Source organism: Aethalodelphis obliquidens, unplaced genomic scaffold (assembly GCF_003676395.1).
Source record: "Aethalodelphis obliquidens isolate GAN/ISIS:26980383/991018 unplaced genomic scaffold, ASM367639v1 scaffold22, whole genome shotgun sequence".
NCBI lineage: Eukaryota > Metazoa > Chordata > Mammalia > Artiodactyla > Delphinidae > Aethalodelphis > Aethalodelphis obliquidens.
The window spans coordinates 2,326,015-2,350,626 of record NW_020837966.1 but is presented as its reverse complement, the minus strand read 5'-3'; the positions used below and the strand labels follow the sequence as shown (position 1 = coordinate 2,350,626).

The following is a 24,612-nucleotide window of genomic DNA, read 5'->3' as shown; positions in this document are numbered from 1 at the left end:
TATATTTTACATATTTTTTTCAATAGATAACTACATTCAAGTAATGAAACACAGGATTTACAATTTCCCTCTGAGGGCAGAGGAAAAGCAAATTCACATACAATTCACAGAGGAAGTACCATGAAAGCCCAGCCAGACAGGAGCTGAGGCCTCTCTGGGGGACGAGGGAGACAGGCAGCAGCAGAAATTATGACAATCACACTGCTACTTATCGTGGGGGACAGGCAGGTGCCGATGAAGTGGGGGGCCCTGCCTGCTCTGCCTGGGCCAGGTCAGCAGGCCGTGCTGGCTGACCCAGGCTCCCTGGCTGGGGTGGGCTGGGGGCACGTGTCTGGCAACCTCAATTTTCCAGGAGCCTCTCGAATTTGGGGTTCACAAAGGAGAAGCCGGCAAATGCTGTTTGGTCCATGGAGTCGATGAGGTTCTTGTCGCTGTAGGAGAGGCGCGGCTTCTCGTTCAGGAACTCCTGGTCGAAGTTGTTGTAGTCTCCAGCAGACCTCTGCAAACAGAAGGCAGGGGTGTGTAAGCGGGACCCAAAGGGCAACCTTCCAATGGGTTCCCGACGTTCCAGGGACCCATTCCCGGAGCCATAATCCCTGTTGGGCTGGGCCAAGCCAGAGCTGTCCTTATTTAGAACAGAAAAGGGAGTCTTTCTGCTGGAAGGTGGATGCTGTTACCAAGGGAATGAGGGAAGCCAGCAGGGGGCCTGGAGGAGGAAAGGTGGGCATCCACCCAAGCAGGGTTCTAGAAGACCACAGCCCTGGGCCAAAGCCCAGCCACCACTTGTTTTTGTAGGTCCCACGAGCTAAGGCTGGCTTTTGCATTTTTAAATGTTTAGGAAAAAATCAAAAGGAGAATAACACTTCATGACATGTGAAAATTAAATGAAATTCAAAGTTCGGCATCCATAAATAAAGTTTTATTAGTACCCAACCACACCCACTCACTGACATACCGCCTATGGCCGCCTTGAGACTATCTGGCCTGCAAAGCCTAAGATATTTACTATAAGGCTGTTCACAGGAAAAGTTTGCCAACTCTCTGCTTCTGAAGGTACAATGAAAGAGTGATTGAAAGAGGTCTTAAGCTGGTGGCCCTCAGGCCAAACTGAGCTGCAGGTACAACCATTTTGACTAGCCATGGGTTTTAATGGCATTTGAGCCAATATTTTAAAATTGGGCAATTTGGGGCTTCCCTGGTGGCGCAGTGGTTGAGAGTCCGCCTGCCGATGCAGGGGACACGGGTTCGTGCGCCGATCCGGGAAGATCCCGCATGCTGCGGAGCGGCTAGGCCCGTGAGCCATGGCCCCTGAGCCTGCGCGTCCGGAGCCTGTGCTCCGCAACGGGGGAGGCCACAACAGTGACAGGCCCGCATACCACAAAAAAAAAAAAAAAAAAAAGGGCAATTTGACATAAAAATCCTGGTTTCTGGCTTCTTTGAAAACTGACAGAGCAGAGCAGCCCTGGGCCCATTTCCTGGCACGTCCGCCCACTCTTGGTGCTGAAACCCACTTGGCCAGTACATCACAGGCCCCACTTCCCACTGACGGGGGCTGCCGATCAGCTGCCTGGTGTTATTTAAAATCAGTCTATCCCTCCTTCTATCAAAAGCGAGACACTGAAAGCAGGCTGTGTGATTTTCCTACAGCTGGCCTGGCCTGGTAGTGATGTGCCCACGGCAGGAGGCACTGAGTTTGAGATCCCTGGAATGGGGGAGTGCTCTGCGGCTTCAAGACACAAACACGGGGGCACATTACGCAGGCTGCTCAGTGGGAACAGCGTGTCCTGAAAGAGGAGGGGAAGCAAAGGAGAGAAAGGGGAAGGGAGGGAAGAGCTGCGATCAGAGAAGGGCCACAGAGTTCAACTTCTGAGAAGTCCAGCCTCCCTCTGCTCTCCTGCTGGCTCCTTGGTGGTTTCTCTAGATTCTAGGCCTTTATGCAAACCATCCCTCCTCTACCTGGAATACCTCCCATCTGCCCTTCGCCTGGCCGAGCTTCCCCAGCCCTGCAGACATCCCATTTCCTCTCAGACCCACCCCGATCTCTGCATCTTGGGCACCTGCCCACAGACCATCCCTATGGCAACTGATTGTGTGTGGCCTTGTGACATGTCTTGTACTGCTGTCATTTATCATAGATGACCATCAGTGTGCAAGTTTCCTATCTCTCTGAGGAGCTGGGGCCCCTCTAGCTCTGGGACTGGGCCTCCCACTTCGCTATGCAGCCCAGCACAGTGCTCTGCACCCAGAGGGTACTCATCATTTCTGATATTTTTTGGAAAATGGATTGGATAGATGGGTAGGTGGAGGGAGGGGGGCCTTAACTCTGATCCCCAAAGCATACTCCCCTGCACACAGTGGGTTTTAAAGAATGTATGCTAAAGGGTGGCTGGATCCACTGTCACCAATGTTTGTTGAATGACTGACTGAGGAGAGATGGTGAGGATACGAGGGTAGAGGCTGTGGCTCAGTGTGCCAAGGAGGTTGGGAAAGCAGATTTGCTAGAAGAAGGGAGAGGAGGAGAGCATGCGAATGATGCAGGAGAGAGGCAGGGCAAAGCAGGAGGAGTCCACTCCGGAAGGCAGTGAGAGAAAACATTGAGTGGGCAGCCCCCACTGGAGCGGGATCACGTACCACTTTGGGCTTGAAGGGCGGCTCCACTGCACGTTTCTCCAGCAGAGCCCAGTTGATGGTCTTGAAGAAGGGGTGGATTTTGATGTTCCCTGTCACTCCCAGCCTCTTGGTTGTATCCCGTTCAAGCAGCTGCAACGCAGCAGGGAACCTGGTTAGCACCCGAGGGCTGTAGGAAATGGGAGCCTCAGAAAACGCCAAGCAGGTCGAGGGGTGCCCAGGCTGGTCCAGCCCAGCCTGGTATCACAGCCCAGGGCCTCTGGGCCTGAGAGGTCCTCTCTGGCCTCTGGTCCCAGGTCCGGTGGAGAAATAGGGTGTGGACTGGGGCTGCCAGGACTCTCAGCTGGTGGGACTTGTGAGCAAAAGCAGTAGCTCTTATTGGGTGTTTACCATCTGCCTGGCATCATACACTTACCTTTTTTTTCCCCCAAAACTCTGTGAGAAAGGTTCTTTTCTGGCCTCATTTTGTAGATAAGGAGATAGACTCAGAGTTTAGCCTAAGGTCTATCTGTCTTCTGACCCCAAGCCCATCATTGCCAGGCCAGGCTGATTCAGTGCAGGGAACATAGACAGGAGGTCCCAAGAAGGTGGCAGGAGAGTGACCCCCCAATGTGTTAGGACCGGAGCACTGGTGAGGCTGCCATCCCTGAGACAGGAGGCTTCTGGCATTCCCGTGACCTGGTGTCTGCCAGCTCCTGCCCCTGCCAGCCCAGCCCAGGGGCTCCTACCTTCTCCAGGATGTCCTTGGACTCCCTGGTGATCCAGCGGGGATAATACGGTGAGTCCACACGGATGGACTCAAAGAGTTCGTCCTCATCGTCGCCGTGGAAGGGGGACTGACCAATGAGCATCTCATAGAGAAGGACTCCAAAGGACCACCAGTCCACGGAGAATGAGTACTTCAGGCCCTGCAGGATCTGGGGCAGAGGGGGTGCCAGAGCTGAGGGGGCCCTGGAGCACAAGCCCCGACCAGCCCTCCTCAGCCTCTTGGCTGTGACTCGGACATTGCCACCCACCCCCTGTGGAGACAAGGTGTCGGCCAGAGGCAGGGCCGGGAGGGTGCCACTCACCTCGGGGGCGATGTAGTCAGGGGTGCCGCAGAAGGTGCTGGCCTGTTTGTCCCCAAACATGTTCTCCTTGCACATGCCGAAGTCAGCAATCTTGATGTGGCCATCCCGGTCCAGCATCACGTTGTCCAGCTTAAGGTCCCTGCGGGGAGGGGACAGGAAAAGGAGTCGTTAGGGTCCAATTCCCCTCCTCCCCGTAGTCCCCTCCCATGTCCCCATTGTCAGCCCGGAAAGCCTAGGACTCTCTCCAGGGTACGAGGGAATGAGGAAGAGGAGGGGAAAGAGGTGCTAAACACAGGTGCTTCCTGCAAGCCGCCTACTGTGTGCTGTGTGCTGGACACACACCATCCTACTTCCCGAAGCCCAAAATGAGGCTCAACGAGGTGGTATCACTTGCCTAGGGTCACCCAGCTACTCAGCTGTGGAAGCGCCCTGGACTCAGGTTTGTCAGACTCCACAAGGGCAGGGAGCCCATCTATTTTATGTAGGTAGTTGAGTAGATAACTTAGGCACACGGTAACAAGCACCAGAAAAGCAGAACAGCACAAGGCCCATCTTCCACTAACCTCGCTTGCCAGGCCCTCCCTAGACTGAGTCCAGGCACGGACAGCACATTACAATGTGCATCTCATGCCACCTTTTAAAGCCTGGTCCCTAACATCCAATATGCACTGTCCCATGGATTGGTTTTCCACTTGACAACATACCTTGGGATCATCCCACAATAGTACACACAGCACGGCCTCAGCCTTTCGGATGAGTACATATTAATCCATGGCAGGATGGAACTGTCATTTATTGGGTGAGAATTTATGAAAGCAGACCCCATTGGTGGAAGCTCAGAGTGCTCAGATGCAGCTGCAGAGGGAGACCGATGGCTCCAAGGGAGGGAGACACCATACCAGTCAGTGCTGCGCTCCCACCAAAGGTGTCGAGTATGGGCAGGGAGTTCCCAGTCCCTGGAGCTGTGCCAGCCTCAGCTAAGGGGCCACAAGGAATTGTAGCAATGGAGTAGGTGGTTTAAGCAAATATCCAACTAAAGACCAACTCCAAGAGGAGATGGGGCCACAGCTGGGCCGGGATCCACTCAGAGCATTTCAGAGGATATGATGGGGTCGGGGCCTCCCCTCCTAAACACCCCCCACCTTCCGATCCCCGCACCTGTAAATGATCCCTTTCTGGTGTAGAAACTGTAGTCCACAGACTATCTCAGCCGCATAAAACCTGTATGAGACACACACACACACACAGTGTCCTGAGATTTCTGTGAGCAGCCCCTGCTTCTCCCTGGGTCTTCATCCCCACCCCCAGGGACAGGAAATGCTGAAAATAACTCCACGGACAACCTGGTCCTGATCAAGCACATCTTGTATCAGGCAAGTAGGGGCTGGCAGCCAAGGCAGAAAAGAAAATTGTGAAGTAAAAAGCTCCAAATGAGACAGTTCTCTGTCCTAAGAGTGTATGCATTTATATAGATATGCCTGTGTGCACACACACACAGTCTGGGGGTGTATGCTAGTTTAGGGGCCACCCACCTGGGTCCTGCATTGTGCAGGATCACCCACCCGCTGAGGCCCAGGGAGGGGACAGGACCTGGCATGTCTAGGTTGTGTTCCCAGCCACAGTTCACCCCTCACCCCTAGCTTCCCACACGGGGCAGGGGACGGCCCTGGCCACCCCAAGTCTCTCCAACCCCAGCTCCAGCCCAGGCTGGCTTCACCAGGGGGAGGGAAGAAGGAATGGCAGGCAGATGGGCAGAGGGCTCTTCCCCCAATAGGGCCTCGCGTACGTGGCACGGTAGAGCTCGAAGCGGCCTTTGTCCTGGATGTGATACATCAGGTCGCCCCCATTGAGGAACTCCATCACAAAGAACAGGTGGTCCTGTGGGGGGAGGGTGGTGAGCAGAGGCACAGAAAGCGGCAGGCAGCTCCCTCACTGAGGACCACTAGGGACAAGCCCCAACAGGAAGCAGGGGACATCTGCCCTGGTGGATGTGAGGGGGGAAGAACGGCCCTGCCCTGAGGAGTCTGAGGAAGGGAGACTCAGCCTTGCCTTAAGTGGTCTGAGGAAGAAGACTGGGCCCTACCCTGGAGAATCTCAGTGGGAGACATGGCCTTGACCTGAGCGACCGAGGGGGGATGTGGGCCAGGGGCACTGATAGTGGGTGGGCCGGCACCTTGGTCTGGAAGGTGCAGAAGAGATGGGTGAGAAAGGGATTCTCCCCGGAGAGCGCCAGCACCCGCTTCTCCACCATCGTGCACTCCACGTCATCATCGATCAGAACCACGTCCTTCTTGAGGGCCTTGATGGCGAAGAATTCCTTTTTGCCCTTCAGCTCTGCGAGTAGCACCTGACAGATGGGCAGGGGTGCTGAGCAGGGGAGGTTCGGACCAAAGGTCAGGGCGCACGGCCCAACCCAACCCGGAAGCACCCCGGGAGGGTGGGAAGCAGGTGCCCCTTGGCTACCAAGCCCAGGTCCCTCGGGCTGCCTGCCCCAGGGCCATGGGGCCCTCACCTTCCCGAAGCTGCCTTTGCCCAGGATCTTGATGAAGGTGAAGTTGTCAATGCTGCACTTGGTGCTGCTCTCCCAGATCTTGCCGTAGGTCCCAGTTCCTGCCCAAGAGACAGCTGCTTCAGACTCATGTCTCACGTCCAGAGGGTGGTCCTCCCTGGCTGGGTCCCTCCCCACAGAGGTGCCTCCTCTCCAGTTGCACTCAACTGTGTGGAGAGGCTGGGTCCCATGCTGGCGTGGGGGGGTAGGGGCTTTCCTGGAAGGAATGGGCACACCTTCACATGGGACATCATCTCCAGAGACTCCTGGCTTCTTCTCAAAATTCTGGTAGATCCCAACAGTCTCTGCAGTCTCGGAGTCCGACCTCCGGGCAGGTCTCTGGAGGGGGTAGGGGTTGGGGGGCCAGAGGTCATATCATGGTCAGAACTCCCAACCCAGAGGGAGGACCCCAACCATCCATGACTCCACCCTCAGTACCAATGGGGGACAGCAGGGGCAGAGCCCAGGACCCCAGGCGGTGCATGTGCACGCACACGTGTGTGAATAAGTGCGCACACACACGAACACACACTTCCGGCACAGAGACGCCTCGGTGGTCTGGAAGGCACTGACTACAAACAAGAGTTCTGGAAATTGAACCCTAACTTCCCAGCCACTTACTCAATAGATTTTTATTTGTGTTGCCTTCATTTGTTTTTTTTTTTCCCTCACTTGTGATAGATTCTAGAATCTTAAAGTTCTGTGGCCTCCTTCAAGCTCCACCCATACCCAAACACACACACAAAAAAAACATGTACACACTGGACTGCCCTGGTGGCGCAGTGGTTAAGAATCCACTTTCCAATCCAGGGCACATGGGTTCGAACCCTGGTCCAGGAAGATGTCACATGACACGGAGCATCTAAACCCATGTGCCACAACTACTGAGCCTGTGCTCTAGAGCCCGCGAGCCACAATTACTGAAGCCCACGCACCTAGAGCCCGTGCTCCACAAGGAAGAGTAGCCCCTGCTCGCCACAACTAGAGAAAGCCCGCATGCAGCAACAAAGACCCAACACAGCCAAAAATAAATTAATTAATTAAAAAAAAAAAAGTAAAGGAGCAAAAAGATTTTTTAAACCACTTTTTTTTTTTTTTTTTTTGGCAGTACGCGGACCTCTCACTGTTGTGGCCTCTCCCGTTGCGGAGCACAGGCTCCGGACGCGCAGGCTCAGTGGCCATAGCTCACGGGCCTAGCCGCTCTGCGGTATGTGGGATCTTCCCGGACCGGGGCACGAACCCGTGTCCCCTGCATCAGCAGGGGGACTCTCAACCACTGCGCCACCAGGGAAGCCCTAAACTCTTTTTTTTTTAAAAAAAAAAACCATATACACATAAAGGCTTTAGTTCCAAGTGTTCCAACCTTGCAGTCATCCAGGTTCACCCTCAGGAAAAGCACTGCTTGAATAACTAATTTCTTAGGAGAACAAGCCCACCACCCTCTAATGTCCAATCCTTGAACTGGATCTTCCAGAAGTAGGGTCTTATGTATAAACGCCCCTCACTGCAGTTCCCCAGGAGTGGGCATGAGCCCTGACTCGTCCCCAACCCTGCCACCCTCTGTCCAGGGTTCCCACAGTGCCTGCCCACCTGGGTGACTTGGTTCAAGGCCTCGGCCAAGAGCTTCTGGTTGATGCCACAGAGGTTGGCCACCTTCGTCTGGCACTTATGGTGCACGTTCATGCCACAATCTGGGGTGGGAGAGAAGCAGAGCCATCAGGGCCCCCGCCCAGGCAGGCAGCCAGCAGGCTCCAAAAGAACTGTCCCCTTGTCCCAGGCCCAGCCAAGGGCAGGGAGGGACGGAGGAGAGAGCAGGAGAGAGGAGGGCTTTTGGCAGGGTTTGCTGGGTTTCCTGCATTTAGAAAAATGTATCTGAAGCCATCAGGAGCACCTCAAATCTTTCATTATTTAAAGAAGAAAAAGAAAAAACAAATGTCTGGGACAAGCTAGACAAGTCACTTTTCCTCCAGACGTCTCTCGTTTCAGTGAAGCCTGAGGTGGGGGAGGGCCTGCAAGGAGCACGAGCTGAGCTGGTGTGAGAGGGGCCCTGGCCGGGGAGCACCTTCCGCCTGTTTTCCCCTCAGTGACTCTCTGGGGCCGACTCGACACCTGTTTTATACTTGAGGACGTGGAGCTCTCAGCAGTGGGGCCACCTTCTGATGGTCACACAGCAGTAAATGGCAGAGTCAGTCGAGCCAGTGGGGAGGGGCCAGGAGGCCTCACCCACGTGAGAGTCCCCAAGCGAGGGGGCAAAGGCAGCCTCAGCTGGTCTCAGCATCTGGGGTCCGGGTGGGCCCCCCTCCCACTTCCGCCGCAGCCCCCGCCCTAGCCGGCACGCACCTTCACACTTTAATCCCTGCTTCACCAGCCCCCAGAGCAGGCTGCCGCAGTGGTCGCAGAAGGTGGGGCTCATGTAGTTATAAACCTTGAACCGGTGTGGCATGTCAATGTTGAAACGTTCTTTCTGGAACTAGGGGTGTGGGGTGTCACAGGTCAAGGGTCACATGCCAGCACCAGTCCCTTCCTCACCCCCTAACTCTCCCTGACCCAACCCCATGCGTGGCAAGATCCCCAAGAGGGCTCCGTGGGGACTGGGAAATCCAGGGATCCCAGGGGCCAAGCCAGGGGAAGGAAGGAAGAAGGAAAACGGGGAGGAAGGGTGACTCCACAGGGAAGGGGTGGGGAGAGCTCGAATCCCTCCCGCCCTGCCCTGGGCCCCGCCTCACTATGGTGTCCCGGCTGTTGGCTGCAGTGCCCGTACACCGGCCAATGATCTTGTCGATGCATTTCTTGTGGATGGCAGCGTTGCATTCTTGAGGCGGCCCAGGCCCAGGAGGGGGACGGGAAGGCCCCGGAGGGGCAGAGTCTGTGAGCTGGCGCCCCCCGGCCCAGTCCTGCCTTCCACACAAAGTCCCCGTGCTCCCCGACCACCCACACCCTCACCACATGGAGCCCTCGGCCTAGAGGTTGACTTTTCTCTCCTCCGGTCAGTCCCTGTGGGAGGAGTCTGGGAAGGATGGGGCAGGGAGGACAGGTCGATCTGGGCGGGTATCGGAGGTTAGGAAAGGCTCAAGGAGTCCCGGTGGGCAGGGAGGGGGGCATGGCAGTGAGAGAACTAGAGGCAGGGGAGCCCTCTATGTGGCTCAGGACAGCAAACAGCTCTTAAGCTCTCTCACCGCCCCCCGCCACACACACACACACACACACACACACACACTGACAGATGCACCCCAACACAAAGGCACTCAGGTACACGTACACAGCATGTATAATGACAAACCTTCTTACATAGAATGCTTACCGGGCACCAGCCACACTTAAAATACAGCTTTACATATTTTATCCCATTTGATCTTCACAATGACTCTATTGTCCCTATTTTACAGATGAGGAAATTGAGGCACAGATAGGTTAAGTAACTTTGTCTAAGGTCCTACAGCTAGGAAGTGGTAGAGCTGGGATTCAGACCCAGGCAGGCTGGCTCCAGAGCCTGTGCTCACCACCACCGGTCCACACTGCCTCATGCATGCACCGACGGCCGTAGAGAAGGGTGTGCTCATACGTGTGTACCAGATGCACACAGCTCTCAACAGAAGCACACATGCAGCCAGGGATGTGCTGGCAAAGGTCTAACAGCCTCTCTGCGGGGAAAGAGCCCCGATGTGCAGCACTGGCAGATTCTGTGTACATACTCCACTGGGGCCTATTTCAGGTCGCCAACGTGATGTCACTGAACGGGAAGCGCTGGGAAGAGACACGCCGGCTCCAGCACTCACTGACGCAGCCGCCGTCCACACACACACTACCACATGGAAAGCCTCACGTGCACACACTCAAGCACAGGCTTCATCCAGACACACCGTCCCAACACAGGGACACAGGCTTCTCTGTGAAGGCACGCAGGCACATGCGTGCACACACATGTGCATACAGACTGGGCGGTGGAGACACTTACGCCTGCACTTGTAGCCTTGCTTGTTGAGACCCCTGAAAGGCAAGTGCCCAGGCAGGGTGAGTGAGAGGAAGTACCGGGGATGGGGGCCCTCCCTCACCCACCCCACCCCAGCGGACACAGCCAGTCTCACCAAACAAAGTCTCTGCACACAGAGCAGAAAGTGGGCTGTCCAAAGAAGGTGGCGATAAACTCGTGGTTCTTGATGTAGTGAATTTTGGCCTGTTTGATGGCTCCACGGCGGTTCATCGTTGGGAACTTGGCCCCGTCTTCACCCCGCATTGACTGCTTGCAATCTGGGGACCGGGTAGGAGTGAAGACAGCCCCAGCCCACGGGAGGGGCCACACCCCTTCAGTCCCTCCCAGGGCAGTCCTGGACAGAGCGCCAATGGAGGCTGCTTCCCTAAACCTCCGTTCTGGCTCTGGTCTCTGAACCTCCGTCCCCAGCCCAGGTAGGGAGGGGCTTACCTATGTCTTCCAGGAAATACTGCACAGACATCAACACCTTGGCCTGGGGTTGCAGGTCCAGCTGCAGGAGTGAGGGTGGGGGAGTCAGTGAGGGCGGGCCTGGGCCAAGCCAGACTCAGAACCCGCTCCCATGGTTGGTCCCTGAAGGGCCAGGGAGTCCCAGCGCCTAGCCAGACACCTGTTTGCCCAGAGTGGGCAGGGCCCCACCTGTGAGCCCCGCCCCCAGCCCTCACCCAGGAGTATTATTACATTTGGGGAAGTAAAAGGATCCAGCCCACACCCAGCTTGGCCACATGGCCCTGGGAACAGAGTGGGAAGGGAAACTCCCCGCCCCCAACCCCGGCTGCCCACTTTCACAAGGATCTTAGAATGGAGGCACTGCATCCCCCCACACATGCAGACACACAGACACACGCCTACTGACACAGCGTGCTGGTTCTCTCTCTCTCTCTCTGTCGGGGGCTCTGCCTGTCCAGTCTCCTCACACAGACTGGCTCGTCCTAAAGGCAAGACCCTCAGCTCCCCCAGGGCCTGGTAACTGACAGTGTCCCTTGGGGTAGTGGACAGAGAGCACAACAGGAGCCTCTGCCTGATTCTTCAAGGGTGGGTGCAGCCCTGGGTCAACCTCTCTCGGCCCAGTTCCTTCACCCCTCACTGGAGGCTGAGTAGAGTCTCCATGGTCACAGGTCTTTCCTGGCGGGGACACCTCGGCTGCAGGAGCCCACATGTAACCGCAGGGGGCAGGGATGCCCTGCCAGCGCTGACGTCCTGTGGCCACAAGGGACATATGGCCACGTGTGCATGCAGAGTCCAGGTTTCAGCAGGTGAGTGGTGGGCCATGAGCCTTCTCCTCCCCGACCCCCCCTGCTGTGGAAGATCATAACTGGTGCTCCCCGATGCCTGCCTGGGTTTGGAATATCTGTGAAGATTCCAAAAAGAACTGGGAACAGTGGGGTTCTCTGAGAAAGGGGACCTGGTGTTGGGGCTAGGGCCCACCCTTTCATACAGCTTGACATGTTTTACTATGTGCACATCCTGCCTTTGCAAAATCAAAAGGGAAAAAAGCAGCTGTAATACCAAGGAGGGCTCTGTTTAGCACCGCCTGCGTGCCAGGTTCTGCAGTAAGCCCTTTGCATCCAGCAGCTCATTTCATCAGAACTGACCCCACCGTAGGTCTTTTAGTAGTTTCTCCTTTTACAGATTCAGAAGCAGACTCAGAGAGGCGAAGGGTCTGGTGAATCGCAGGACCAGGATTTGAACACAAGCTGTTGGCTACAGAGCTGCCCCAGTGGCCGGAGCGGCCAGGTGCCCTCGGCCGTACCCGCTCACTTTGCCCACACACATGCGTGACTGTGGCTGTGCCCCTCACCCAGAACTCGGCCTTGCCATTGTTCTTCTTGCAGCGCTCGGCCAGCACCGACACACCCACTGTCACCTCGGACACTGGCTCCTCCGCAGCTCGCATCAGCACAATCTGGATGACGCGACCTTCGTAGATGTGGGCATCAAACGAGGACTTCCACTCGGGGTACATGGTGGGCTTCTTCTGCACCAGCGTCTTCCCACGCTCTGCAACGGGCCAGGAAGGCAAGGTCAGGCTAGGGAACCTCTGTGCCTCAAATCTCGGGCCTTTCCACAGCCTTCCATCCTATGGAATCTGCCTGCTCTCTCCCCCAGGGCCCAAGTCTCCACTCCTCAGCCCTCATGACCATGCTCTGCTCGCCTCACCAGCCCCATCTCACTCACAATCTGCATGAGAGCACAGAAACGCCGGCAGTTTCCCCAGGGTGCCCTGCTAGGTTCCACCCCGGACCTTTGCTCCTGCTGTCCCTTCTTCCTGTGACCCGCTTCCTCCAGCCCCTCTTAGATGTCACCTTCCCTTAGACATTTACTCAGTGACACTGCCACAGGCTCCCACATGCCAGCCATGGTGTTGGAGGCAAGGAACACGGTACCTGTCCTCCTAGAGTCCCAGTCCTGGGCAGAGACATGAATCAGTTCACCCCTCAAGTGAACATTAAATCACAGCTGTCATGAGACTGAAGAGGGCAAGGTCACTGGTTCTAGACCCGCCCATGGTCGGGTGGCCTGCCCCAACCTAAGGGTCAGGGAAGGCTTCCTAGAGGAAGGGACAGCTCAGCCGAGACCTAAGGGATGAGCCAGGGGTTCACCAGGTGAGGGCAGAAGCAAGAAGGAATGGCGTGAGATGTTTGCTTCTTCCAGGATGACCTCCCTGACTGCAGCCTGGGATGGTTCCTCATCTGGACTTCCCTATCACAGGATCACTGTCTGCCTCCTCCACCAGACTGTGAGCCCCATGAGGGCAGGGCCTGGTCAGCCCTGGAGCATGGCAGTGTTCTCAGTACCCAGCACAGGGCCTGGCACAGATGGACATGTGGAGCTCCTGGAAGGAGCCTGTTCTTGGGTGAAACAACCAGTGGGGGAGGAGCCAGAAGCCCTGAGCTCCACAGAAGGTTCCATGTAGCCAGTGCAGGTGGTTCTACAGGCAGTGAGTCGCCTGTTGTCCTGCATCGCAAGCTGAGCTGGGCAGGGAAATGAGGACAAGGAAGAGAAGGATCCCTCAGAGGCTCTAGGAGAACAAGGCACAGTCCCTTCCATTGCCTCCTCCTGGCCCTGGCTTCCCCGCCCCACCGGCTGCTGCCATTGCCTGCAGCACAGGTAGGGTCCAGCCTACAGCCCTACCTGTGCTGAGTGCCTCCTTCATCCTCACAGCACAGAAGGGCTGGCTTGCCTCGTCTGCGGCCTGCAGGGAGCCCAGCTCATAGGAGTTGAAGGAGATGCGCAGGAATGGTGCCATGTTGGGGCTTGCAGCAGGGCTGTGGAGACAGAAGGTGTGAGGCGGGCAGCAGGGACAGCCCTGGGAGGTGGTCAGGTAACCGCTCCCCCCGAGGGCTCCCACAGCACTGAATTTGGCCCACATGGTGCTCAAAAGGCACTAGTCCTAGTTGCCACCATTAAAATTGAGAAGTTTTATGTAAGACTAGATTGGTGGCCTCCCTGGTGAAATTGCAAGGTGCGACATCAGGCCTACTGGGCAATATCTGGCTGGCACTGCCCCCTTTGTTGGGCACCCCTGCCAGTTGACTCCAGTTCAGAGGCCCCCTTCCACTTCTCTCCGAATCCTGTCTAGGCCCTGGAGGCGTGTGAGCCTGTGATTCCCATGTCATTCATTTGGGGAGTCAGTCATTCAATGCCTCCTTTAATACCCAATGGCTGTTACCTAATATGTGCTGGCCATGGCACCTTGGTGCCAGCCACGATGGGCAGGACAGCACCCCTTCCTCCCTGTACCCTGCCCCACGCAGCCCTCCTTGGTTTTCAAAGTTTGGTTTTTGCTCATAACTACCCAGGCAGACAAGTAGGGCCAAGACAAGTAGCAGGGCCAAGATGATCACCCCCACTTTTCAGATGGGAAACAAATCCTGAGGTTGAACCAGAACCCAAAGCTGGATTCTACTAATTAAGCACCCACTTTGTCTGGGATCAGGGTCGTGAAAGGCCCCACCCACATCAGCGTGCTTGACACTTCTGAACCTGAGCTCCTTGGGGTCAGGTGCTCTCGCCTACCTGGAAGTTTGTCCGCACTTTCAGACTAAGTTTTTCCAACTATAAAACTACTTTAAGGTCGAATGTAACGCTGACTTTGCTTCTTACGCCACACAGGTTGGCCCCACACGCCCCCATTCCTCACAGTTCCTCAAATCGAGGATCACGACGGGTGGCCCTGAAGGTCTTTCGGCTTGTCCTCGTGGAGGATGCTCAGCTGTGCAAGCCCACAGGTGTACACTTGCACACCTGCACAGACACTGGTTCCGGGCCTAGGCCCCACAGGAGGGAGCTCCACAGCCGAGGCTGCAGGAATGCTCACAAACATTTATCCCCGTGTATACGTATTTCCTCCATCCTAAACATAAGCCGGCACGGAGGCAGACTGAGACACGCACCCCTACCCACACATGGGCCTGTGTGCACAGGCAACAGCCACCCTGGCCCTGGGACAGCTCCCCCAGCTCCTCCACATGGCCGCAGAGTACCAGCCAGGCCTGCTGGCAGCTCCAAGCCCAGATAAGCTCACAGGAAACACTTGACCTCAGCCTACAGCCCAGCCCAATGGCCCGGCCAGTCCTCTGAAGCCTGCAGCCAGAGAAGAGGGGAGGGACCATGCGGGGCAGACTCCACCACGTCCCCTGCCCCGGCCAGGCTCCTACTCAGAGGGAGCGAGAGTGGGTGTGTGAGCTCACGTCTGAGACCAGACAGGCCAGCCACAGTGACCCCTCAGCAGGCAGGGAGGGAAAGCCAGCTGTGGGCGGCTGCTGCTTCCTCCTGGGGCCCAAGCAGGCATGAGTGTGCAAGCTGGTGTTGGGGGGAGGGGGGCGGTATGTGTGGGTGTGACTGCACAGCCATGGAGATGTGTGTGCCTGTGAGGATGTGTGAGTGGGTGGCAGGTGGTGTGCACTCAGCCAGCGTTGAAGTGGAGAGCGAGCTGTGTGGGCCTGGCTGGGAGCGTGCGTAGGAGCCTGGGTGAGTATCTCAAACTTCCAGGCAAAAGGACATCATGCCCCTCCTGCCACCCTGTGTGGTCTGGGGGTCCAGAATGATCAGCAGGGCCCCTGCACAGCACACACTTGCCATGTGTCTGCATCTGCATTCCAGGGCCTGACCCCGGCAGACGTGGCTCAGCCTCATGCTTCCCAATAGGATAACCTCGAGACCCAGGTGGGGCCGTGATGAACTTCCCGAGTGTCTCAGAGGATGAGGGGACAGGTGGGCAGGGACAAAGGAGGAGCAGTTGTGCTGCAGGGGGCTGGGCTCATATGGGAGAGGGGGTCAGGGCAGCCCTGGGTGGCAAAATGACGGTCAAGCTGCCTGGGTATAAGATCCTATCACCCACACTGCCTTGGCTGTGGGACTCTGTGGGTCACTTGGCCTGAGTCTCAGTCATCCCCATCCTACAGATGAGGAACAGTCCCCTCGCTGCAGAGTTGTCACGATGATGAGAACTTGTATAGGACGAGAGCCAACACCAACCCCACAGCCTCAGGGCGGGGGCCTCTTACCACTACAACCCCTTCTTGCTAATAGCACCCCTCTTTCATCTGTGCACCTTCCCTCACCGCTTACAAAGTACACTCACATCCCCACCACATCCACTCCACGCCACCCCTGGAGCCTGGGAAGACGGTCCTGATAACTGACTCTACCTTTCGGGGAAACCAAGTCTCCAGGAACAGAGCTGCTCATCCTGGAGTAGCAGGTGGGCCCAACACCTACTGGCCAGCTCCTCCTCGGCCCTTCCCCCACCTCCCCTCGGGGCCCAGTCCAGGTGGCCCATGGGCTCCGGGTCACCCAGCAGGAGCCGTCCATGGACCACCCAGGGCTGTGAGGCAGAGACAGGATCATCAGCCTGCCCTCCAGCTCTGCAGCACACTCGGAGCAGTTGCTGTTCGCAGTCAGTTAGAAGCCACCAGAGGGAAAACCACAACCACAGCAGGCCCCAGTCCTGGCCCCAAACCTGCTCAGCCAGGCCGCAGCACCGTGAGAGAGAGGACCCACGGGCTGCCCTGGGGCTACTTGGCAGTAACCCTAGCGTTAGGTCACCCAGCCCCAACTACCTAGGACTAAACCTAGAGCACGGGCCCCGGCCACGTTCTATCACCTCCTCCACCTCAACTGCACCGCCTGGACCCCCAGAGGAAGACAGGCACCACGAGCTGGCATCTTCTTCCATTGATGGCCATGTGACCCTGAAAGGGGTCTTGGGCCCCTGCACACCAGGACCCCCCTGCACAGCAGAGCCAGAGTTGTCCACCTACCTTGCAGAGCATCTGAACACTGGTGGGAAGGCCAGGGGGTAAAGTGACAGCACAAAAGCAAGGTGGGCCAACTATTTATAGCCCCCATGCAAATTGGCTCAGGCCCACAGGCCCCAAAGGAAGGCCATTGGCTCAACCTTATCCCCACTCTGCAGGGCCACGGAGGTGGCAGGGGTTGGACTCCACACAGGCCTCCATGGGGACCAGCTCCTTGGAGCCAGCTGAGGCCAGCCAGGCCTTTCCCAACTGCCTGTGGGCTCCGAGTCTCTACTCTCCTGCTTCTCTAGCCCACAGCAGGGGCAGCCCTGTGAAGCAGAGAGCTCCGGACTTGGGAGTCAAAGGGCCTGGGTGTGAATCAGTACACTCACTTATAAGAAAGATCATCCTTCTCTGAGGCCAACATACACCAGACCAATCTTGTAATGGCATTAGCTCACTTTATCCCTGTGCAGGTCCCAGAGGTGGATATTTTACTGACGAAGAAACAGGCTCAGAGAGGCTAAGTGACTTGCCCAAGATCACAGAGCCAGTAAGTGGTAGAAGGAGGATCTGAATCCAGGCCTGCCTGACGTTGCAGCCCACATTCTTCTGGTGTGCCATGTCAGGAAGAGGAGATGAAGGGCAAGAGGGGGCAGAGGCAGAGATAGATAAAAGTGCAGGGAGCAATACACACAAACACACCCATGAGGACAAAGTAAACAAGAAGAGGGGTGAGGGGACCAGGAGACAGGTCCCCTGTGCTTGACCACCCAACCCCCTCCAGGCTGGTCCTAGGTCTGACCTTGGGGATCCCCCGCTACTGTACAAAGAGGGTGGTACAGACCCCTGAACTGCTACTTTCTCTCCTGACCCAGCTGTTTGGGACAGACTCCAGTTCTTAAAACCTGGGGAAGGTCTGGCTGCATCCCATCCCCAGGATATGAGGGCTTGCTGGCCCTGTTCCCCACCCTGCCCTAGACCAAGAGCCCAGAGGTACGGAAAGGCAGGGCCGGGCCGGACCAGAACAGGCGGCCCGCTTCTGCCAGGGCAGCGGAAACCTTCTCCCAACCAGTCAGGGGCAGTGGGCAAGGCCGACCTCGAGGTGACCAGAGTGACTGTGCCAGTTGAAGCTCCTGGGGCGTGGAGGACAAGTATGCACATTACACATCCACGTGTGTGTGCGTGAGTGTGTTCCAGTAAAGGAGGCAGGTGGGGTGCAAGGCCTGAGGGGCACTATCAGGAACAAAAACGCATTTTCTACAACAATCACATATAACTTGTTGACTAACAATTTTTTTTTTTTTTTTTGCGGTACGCGGGCCCCTCACTGTTGCGGCCTCTCCCATTGCGGAGCACAGGCTCCAGACGCGCAGGCTCAGCGGCCACGGCTCACGGGCCCAGCCACTCCGCAGCATGTGGGATCTTCCCAGACCAGGGCACGAACCCGTGTCCCCTGCATCGGCAGGCCAACCCTCAACCACAGCGCCACCAGGGAAGCCCTAACAATTTTTTTAGAGGTAAAAAATAAAACCCATCAAGCCAAAAATATCTCCCAATAGATCGGCCTTCAGAAACTGACATGTCCAGCTCCTCTTTGTACAGAACGCAGGGGAACTGAGGACCGGGTCCTGCAATGAGGGTCCCCTGGCCCCCAGATAGGGCCGGGTCCCCTCCAACCTAGTCCTTCCCTGACATTTGATTCTGCCTCACAGGCCACAGGGTGATGCCTGCTGGACAGAGGAGCAAAGCAGGGCCCGAGAAGAGAGGCCTTGGGCAGGCTCTTGGGGAGAGTGTGAGAATGTAGAGGGGGGCTCCCTCACAAAGTCTGCCCAGGGAACAAGGGGAGGCAGGCCGAGGTCAAGCAAAGCAGGGGTGAGTAGGACGAGCTGAGGCCCCTAGTGGGTCTAGGGTCTGGCTCCCTTGAACAGACCCCTGAAGAGAGGGGGATACACCCCTCCCATGCAACCCTCCCCACACACACCCGCCCAGCCTGGGGCAGCCCCTGCCACCTGCCCACGGAAGGCCACCACCCGCTGCCGGTCAAGGCTGGTGGTGGCGGCAAAGCAAAGTGGGGCAGTGTCGGCCTAGGCCCTCTAGGGACACAGACCCTGCCTGGGGGGAGCTCAAGGTCCGGCCCACATCAGTCTTGAGGGATGAACGGAAGAAGGAGGACACAGGAGGCCCAGGCAGTGGGAGGGAAGGAGAGTGAGAGGCAGTGTGATTGCAGGAGGGAGCAGGGCTGGCCCTGGCAGGGTTGCAACAGGGCAAGGGGGCTGGGCGTGGCAGAAGCTGCCGGGGCAGGGCAGGCAGAGCAGGGCTGCCCGGGCAGGGCAGGCAGGCGGGTAGCAGCTCAGCTGGGAGACTGGCTTCCCCAGATGGCCTTCCCAGACAGAAGCAAGTTAAGGAGGCCACAGGGGTTTCACAACCCAGGAAATGGGCTCAGCAAGAACAGGAGGTGGGGGAGGGGAAGGGCTAGCAAGACCCCTCCAAGGCCCTTCCCCCAGGGCCTGTGCCCCAGCCCCCATGTCCTGGGAGAGGGACCAGCCATGGTCTCAGGTCATGGCCAAGTCCCACAGCAGGGGATGCTCCCCACCCCCGCTCTCCCCCAGGACTAGCACCTTATCCCCCAGCCAGACTCCTTCTCAGCCCCTCCCTCGCCCCACACAGACCACCCACTGCCGTGGCCTCTCCTCGCCTTGCCCAGTGACCTCCCCTACTACCTGTCACCACTCCCGGTCTTTCCCCAATCCATTCTTCTCACAGCTCAGAACCTCCTGGACTCCCACTGCCCTTGGAGAAGGCCCCAACCTCAGCCTGGCCCTGGCCTCCCCGCCACCTCAAATCTCACCCCTGGCTACTCTGTGAACACATGCCTCACTTTCCACCTTTTGCACAGGCTGCTCCCTCAGCCAGAATGTCTCCCTGAATTCCTCCATATCCTTACAGATTGCTCTGAAGTCCAGCCCTTCCTTCCCCACTTGCCAGGAAGCCAGCTGCTCCTCTATCTCACGTGCCCCAGCAGGTCCCCTGTGCATGTGTCTGGGATCACACTCAGCAGAGGACCTGGGTGTCTGCCTGTAGCTCAGCCTTGTCAGCTCTGGCCACACATCTGACCGGCCTGGGACATTCAAAACCTCCACTGCCGGCTGACCCGGCCCACTGATGGGAATCAGAGGTGAGGCCTGGGCAGCACAACTGAACGTTTTGCAACTGTCCTTCCCTCAGAACCGGTGAAACACCTGGCTTTTCCCTCAGGAAAACCCATGCCTGTGGCGACAAGATTCTGCACATGATAGGGTGGGGACTGTAGGTCTCGAAGGCCTAGCCTGGTCCCAGGTGACCCCCAGCCAGCGGGCGTCACAGTGACAAGACACACCAGGCCCATGGAACTCACAGCCCCACCGGGGACAGCCACATAAGTGTGTAATTACAGAGAAGATGACTGCTGCTCAGGCAGTGAGAAGGCCTGGGGTAGAATGGGGGCCGGAGGGGCCTGTCAGCTGGGGCGGGGGCGGGGTGGTTTGCCTTAGGAAGGGCTTCAATCTGAGAGATGCTCACGGTGCCATGAGCCCATCTGGCCAGAGGGTCTGGAAGGGTAACGGGGACAGGTCTTGGGACCCTGGCTGTCACTGGCTCACACTCACCCCTGCCCGTGTCGGGTGTAGGACCTGTGTGGGGCACAGTCCACAGCAGGCACAGGCCTGAGCCACTCAGCTGGCCCTAGGACTGGGGAAGCCCTGGGCTCAGCCAGAGGGAGGGCTCCAGGTACCCCTGAGGGGGGAACAAAAGTCCCTTCATGGCAAGACTGAGGACAAGGGGGCTCTGTGAGGAGCCAGGGTAGGGGGTATGTCAGGGCCTTTCCCAGAATAACCACACCTGTGTGCCCACACGGGCACACCCACCAAACCAAGCACAGTTACACGTGGGGAGCCCTGACTGCAGTTGGACATACACACACAGCTGTAACCACAGGCACATACACAATCCTATGACAACTCAGTAACGCACACACCGAGAACGACACCCCTGCTCCCCGGCTCTCACATGTTGACAGACATCCAAGCCCACGCAGATCACACAGGACATTCATACCCTCACGCATTCACCAGCACAGAGAGATCTGTGTGCACACAGGGAGCCGCGAGCACACAGGCACACCGCCACTCCAGGCTGGCAGAGATCAACTCACAAGCCTGGAAGAACCCACACATGCCTGACTACGGTCTGCCACCAGAAAGTCCAAATGTAGCTTTTTCTCCTGCAGCCCGTGGGGCACAACAATTGGGGACAGGGGAGGGAAGGGCAGCAGGACATCAGGCAGGCTGGGCCTCCCCACTGAGGGAGGTGGAGAAAGTCCCTCCTGGCCTGGGGCAAAGTCCAAAGTGTACAAGGGAAGGAGTGGGCTGGTCAGGCTCATCGCTGGGTGGCCTCCCACTGCCTGAGGGGAAGTCAGTGGAGGTTGGGGACGAGGCTGGGGGCCACAGGTGCAGTCACAGGCCTGGTGCACAGGAGGAGGGGCGGGTGCACCTGTGCAGGTAGAGCAGCCATGCGGGCACCCCACACAGCACCTCCACGGAGCTCCAGACTCACTGGGCAGAACCTGACAAAGAGAGGGCGGGTAATTCACCCAAAGCCACAAAGCCAACGGGGCAGACCCCAGGGTGGCGGAGAGGGACTCTCCGGTCCTAGCCCCAGAACTGCCCGTCTGGCCTCCCGCGGGACAGGGCACTGCTTGACAGAGGGCACGGCTCCTCCACCAGCCCCCACAGAGATGGGCCCGCAGTCCACTCCTCAGCCCCTCTCTGTGCACCTCCTTCTAGAGTCCCTGTGATTTTCCTGATTGTTGACAACAGCCTTTGTGTTTGAGAGACGGTGAGATGGCCATCTAAGGCTTTTGCCATCCATGCCCACAAGGTGAGTAGGGCCTAGATGATGCCTTCCCACTTTAGGGATCAGGAGAAAGCTGGAGAGAGGCAGGACCATGGTGTGCCATCTCACGGCGGGCAGTGAACACAGGAACTGGAGAGCAGGGGCTGGTTGTGGGCTGGACAGGTCTAGTTCAATGGGGTCTACCCTGGGTGCCCTGCGACCTTGGCCAAGGCCCTCTGGCGTCATCTGTGAAAGGGATGATCTTGCCCTGCCCAGGAGGCGGTGCTGAGTGTAGGAGCTGTACCGTCATCCTTATCAGCGCTGTCATCCTCACACTGGGCCCTCTCCCCACCTGCCCCACCGCCCATTCCCAGCTGTCTGATAGCCACAGGGGCCTCCAAACTTCCTTGGATCAGTGGGTAAAGGGGCTCTCTCAAGCCACCCAGCCCTGTGGTGCCCTGCTCTGGTCTGTTGCTCTGGAAAGAGACCAGGCTGGGCAAAGACAGCTGAGTCCACTGGCAGACACCTGGCCAGCTACTGTCTCTCTCAGGACCTCAGTCTCCCTACGTTGACAATGGAGACCTCTCAGCTTCCTCCAGCTCTGATGAACGACCCCACAGTTCTCCTCCTACCTCCTCCCAGCCCCAGCCCACAGCAAGCGGACACCTGCTCCAGCCTCAGGCCTTGGTGACTGGCTACTCCACTGTGCCTGTTTACCCAACACAGCCATAGACATAATCCAAAGCTTCTGGGGCTGTTGTGAAAATAGCAGCTCAGCCACCACAAGCCTGCCCTCCTGGGCACCCTGGCAGGGACCTTCAAGGGACAGCCACCCCAGCCCTGTACCCAGGGCCTCTCAAACTTCCCCACCAAAGGCCTGCTGAACCCTCTCCTCCCTAGTCCGGGCTTTACGTGCTACCTCTCGACTCTCAGGTTTCACTTTCAGCCCAGACCCTCCTGAACTCCAGGATCCCCAACCTCACCAAGCTCTGTAGGTGCTCAAACACATCCAAATGAGGCCTACTGATGTTCTCCACGCAAGTGCCCCTGGTCTCCTAGCAGCGCCAGCACTCAGGCCAGACACCCGGCGGTCGTTTCCACCTTCCCCTTCTTCCCAGTACAGCAAGGCTATCACTTCTGCCTCCTGTCCATCCCGAAGTCCTCTCTTTTCTCCATCACCACCCTATCCAGACACCATCGCCTTCTGCAGGCCTGCACCAGCCTGATCACTACCCTCCATCCTCTCCTCTGGCCCCCATGGTCCCTCTGCCCCAGTGACTAGGCAGGTCTTTTAAGACAGTAAAGCAAGTCTTGTCACCCCCTGCTCAAGTCCCCAGTGTTTCCCATTTCCCTTCTGATGAGCCCAGACCGCTCTCCCCGGCCTCCTGGCCATACCCCGCCCTGCTCCTGGGCCCCAACCCCAGCGACCACTTCTGGTTCCCTAAACAGCCACGTTCCTTTCTGCTCACAAGCCTCTGAGCTCGCTGTTCCATCTTCCTGCTCCTCCCAAAACACACACTGGCTCTTTCTCATCATTCAGGTCTCAGATGGACACTCCCTGATCTGCCCATTTCACAGGTGAGGTGACTGAGGCTCAAAGTAGTCCAGTCCCTGGCTTGAGTACACAGCCAGGAAATATCAAGCAAGGATTTGAAGCCAGATCTGTCTGACGCCTGCAGAGGTCTTGCTCCTAAACCTTCGATGCCCTCGCTCACACTCCTAGCCGAGGCCCCTGCCCATCTCCAGCCCTCCAGGCTCCTGGCCCCCGCCTACCACACCGCCAGCATTACCATTCAACACCCAAGAACCCCAGCCCCTTGGCCCTGGATAGCAAAAGCCAAAGCTCAGCCCAACCCTCACTGGGCTGACCTTCTGTGTGTCCCTGGGACAGGCAGGTCCCTGCCACCAGCTGCTGCATGGCAAGGATGTACGTATGGATGTGTGTAAGGGGATTTCCAGCTCTCCCCACTCCTCCAGCCTCCATCAGCCCCACACGTCCGCCCCCTTCCCCAGTCCAAAGGCCAACTCCAAGGGTCCGAAGGGCAGGCAGGCTGGCGGGAGGGCTCACCAGCTACGCCCTCACCGCCAGCCTCAGCTTTTCCAAGCCAGGGCAGGGGAGAGGCTTTAGGGAGGCCAGAGGGGGCAGCAGGCAGCTGCGGCCTGCCTTTCCCTTCCCTGCATCTGTTTGTCAGGAGATCTATTTTTCTCCCTTTGAAAGGGAGTGAGGGGGAGAAGAGCTGAGTGGGCACAGCTGTTCCACCCTGGAGTTCTCCTCTGAGAACGCAGAAGTTATTGAAAACAACAGAACTGTCCCCACCCTGCAGCATTGCTGCTGGAGGCAGAGTCAAGACCCGGCTTCTCAGCCGCAGCCACTTGGCCCCGTGACACTGGGCCCATGCCCAGGCCATCAGATGATAATAATCCCATCATCAGTACCACCTGCTGTTCTTCGAACAGTTACCATGAACCGGGTGCTGAGTGCTTTATACAGCTAGTTTCTACTTCTTACACACGAACAGCATGCCAGGCACGGTCCTGGCTACTTTGCATACATCATCTGTTGTTTCCAGCACAACCTGGTAAAGGTGGATGCTGTCATGGTCTCAGGTGTCAGAGGGGGACACTGAGGCACATGGTGTCAAAGCCACTTGCCCAGGTCCGTTCATACAGCTGCTTAGAGCTGCCTAATCCCAGAGATGCAGCCCAGCTGATGTCACTCACACACAAGGGGCCATCCCTGCCTGAGCTAATGCTCTGAGCCTCAGCTTACAGCTTGGAGGAAAAGAGGAGCTGGGGTCATGGAGGCTGCAGGGGACTCCGTGGCCTCTGCACCCCCAGCCCACTCCTTGAGTTTCTGTCCAGGCCTGGAAAGCCTGGCCGGTTGACCTATTCCACTGGCCAGACACTGCTCCTCTCGGAGGCAAGACTGGGGTGGAGCAAGCCACAGATGGAGAGCTGGTCAGTCCCACTCTAAAACCACTTCCTGGGCAGCCCAGAGGAAGTGAGCCTCCGGAAACACCTCGGACGGTCTCTCCTTGGGCCCAGGCCTTGGAAAGTGCACAGACTGCCCCAGGAGAAGTCCCCTGCCTGCCTCCCAGTACCCAGGGCCCAGCAACTCCACGTGTACCAGACATGGACACTGCAGGGAACAGAGGAGCTGACAGGATCCCCCATCCGCCTGTGAGCACCTTGGCCCCGTGACCACAGGCAGCCCACTTCCTCCTCTGTGGCAGCAGCCACAAATGGTGCCAGCACAGCTGACAT

The 24,612-nt window shown here is 57.6% G+C and overlaps 1 protein-coding gene across 3 annotated transcripts in view; it reads right to left on the bottom strand.

The window, feature by feature from the left end:
• Positions 1–13: 13 nt before the first annotated feature.
• Positions 14–24,612, bottom strand: part of PRKCD (protein kinase C delta) — a 29,690-nt gene continuing 5,091 nt past the window's right edge. Inside the window, exons 3-19 of one of the 3 annotated variants that reach the window (XM_027121093.1) lie at positions 13,370–13,503; positions 12,036–12,235; positions 10,667–10,727; positions 10,332–10,494; positions 10,202–10,233; positions 8,973–9,058; positions 8,587–8,716; positions 7,837–7,937; positions 6,483–6,585; positions 6,211–6,308; positions 5,872–6,045; positions 5,485–5,576; positions 4,857–4,919; positions 3,699–3,837; positions 3,357–3,545; positions 2,632–2,760; positions 14–499 (exon numbers count right to left, since the gene is read on the bottom strand). In XM_027121093.1, the coding sequence (XP_026976894.1) occupies positions 341–499; positions 2,632–2,760; positions 3,357–3,545; positions 3,699–3,837; positions 4,857–4,919; positions 5,485–5,576; positions 5,872–6,045; positions 6,211–6,308; positions 6,483–6,585; positions 7,837–7,937; positions 8,587–8,716; positions 8,973–9,058; positions 10,202–10,233; positions 10,332–10,494; positions 10,667–10,727; positions 12,036–12,235; positions 13,370–13,484 (2,034 nt within the window). In that variant the 5' untranslated portion in view covers positions 13,485–13,503 and the 3' untranslated portion in view covers positions 14–340. Of the gene's footprint in view, positions 500–2,631; positions 2,798–3,356; positions 3,546–3,698; positions 3,838–4,856; positions 4,920–5,484; positions 5,577–5,871; positions 6,046–6,210; positions 6,309–6,482; positions 6,586–7,836; positions 7,938–8,586; positions 8,717–8,972; positions 9,059–10,201; positions 10,234–10,331; positions 10,495–10,666; positions 10,728–12,035; positions 12,236–13,369; positions 13,504–24,612 lie in introns of those variants that run through there. The other 2 variants (XM_027121094.1, XM_027121095.1) reach the window with 2 other exon arrangements.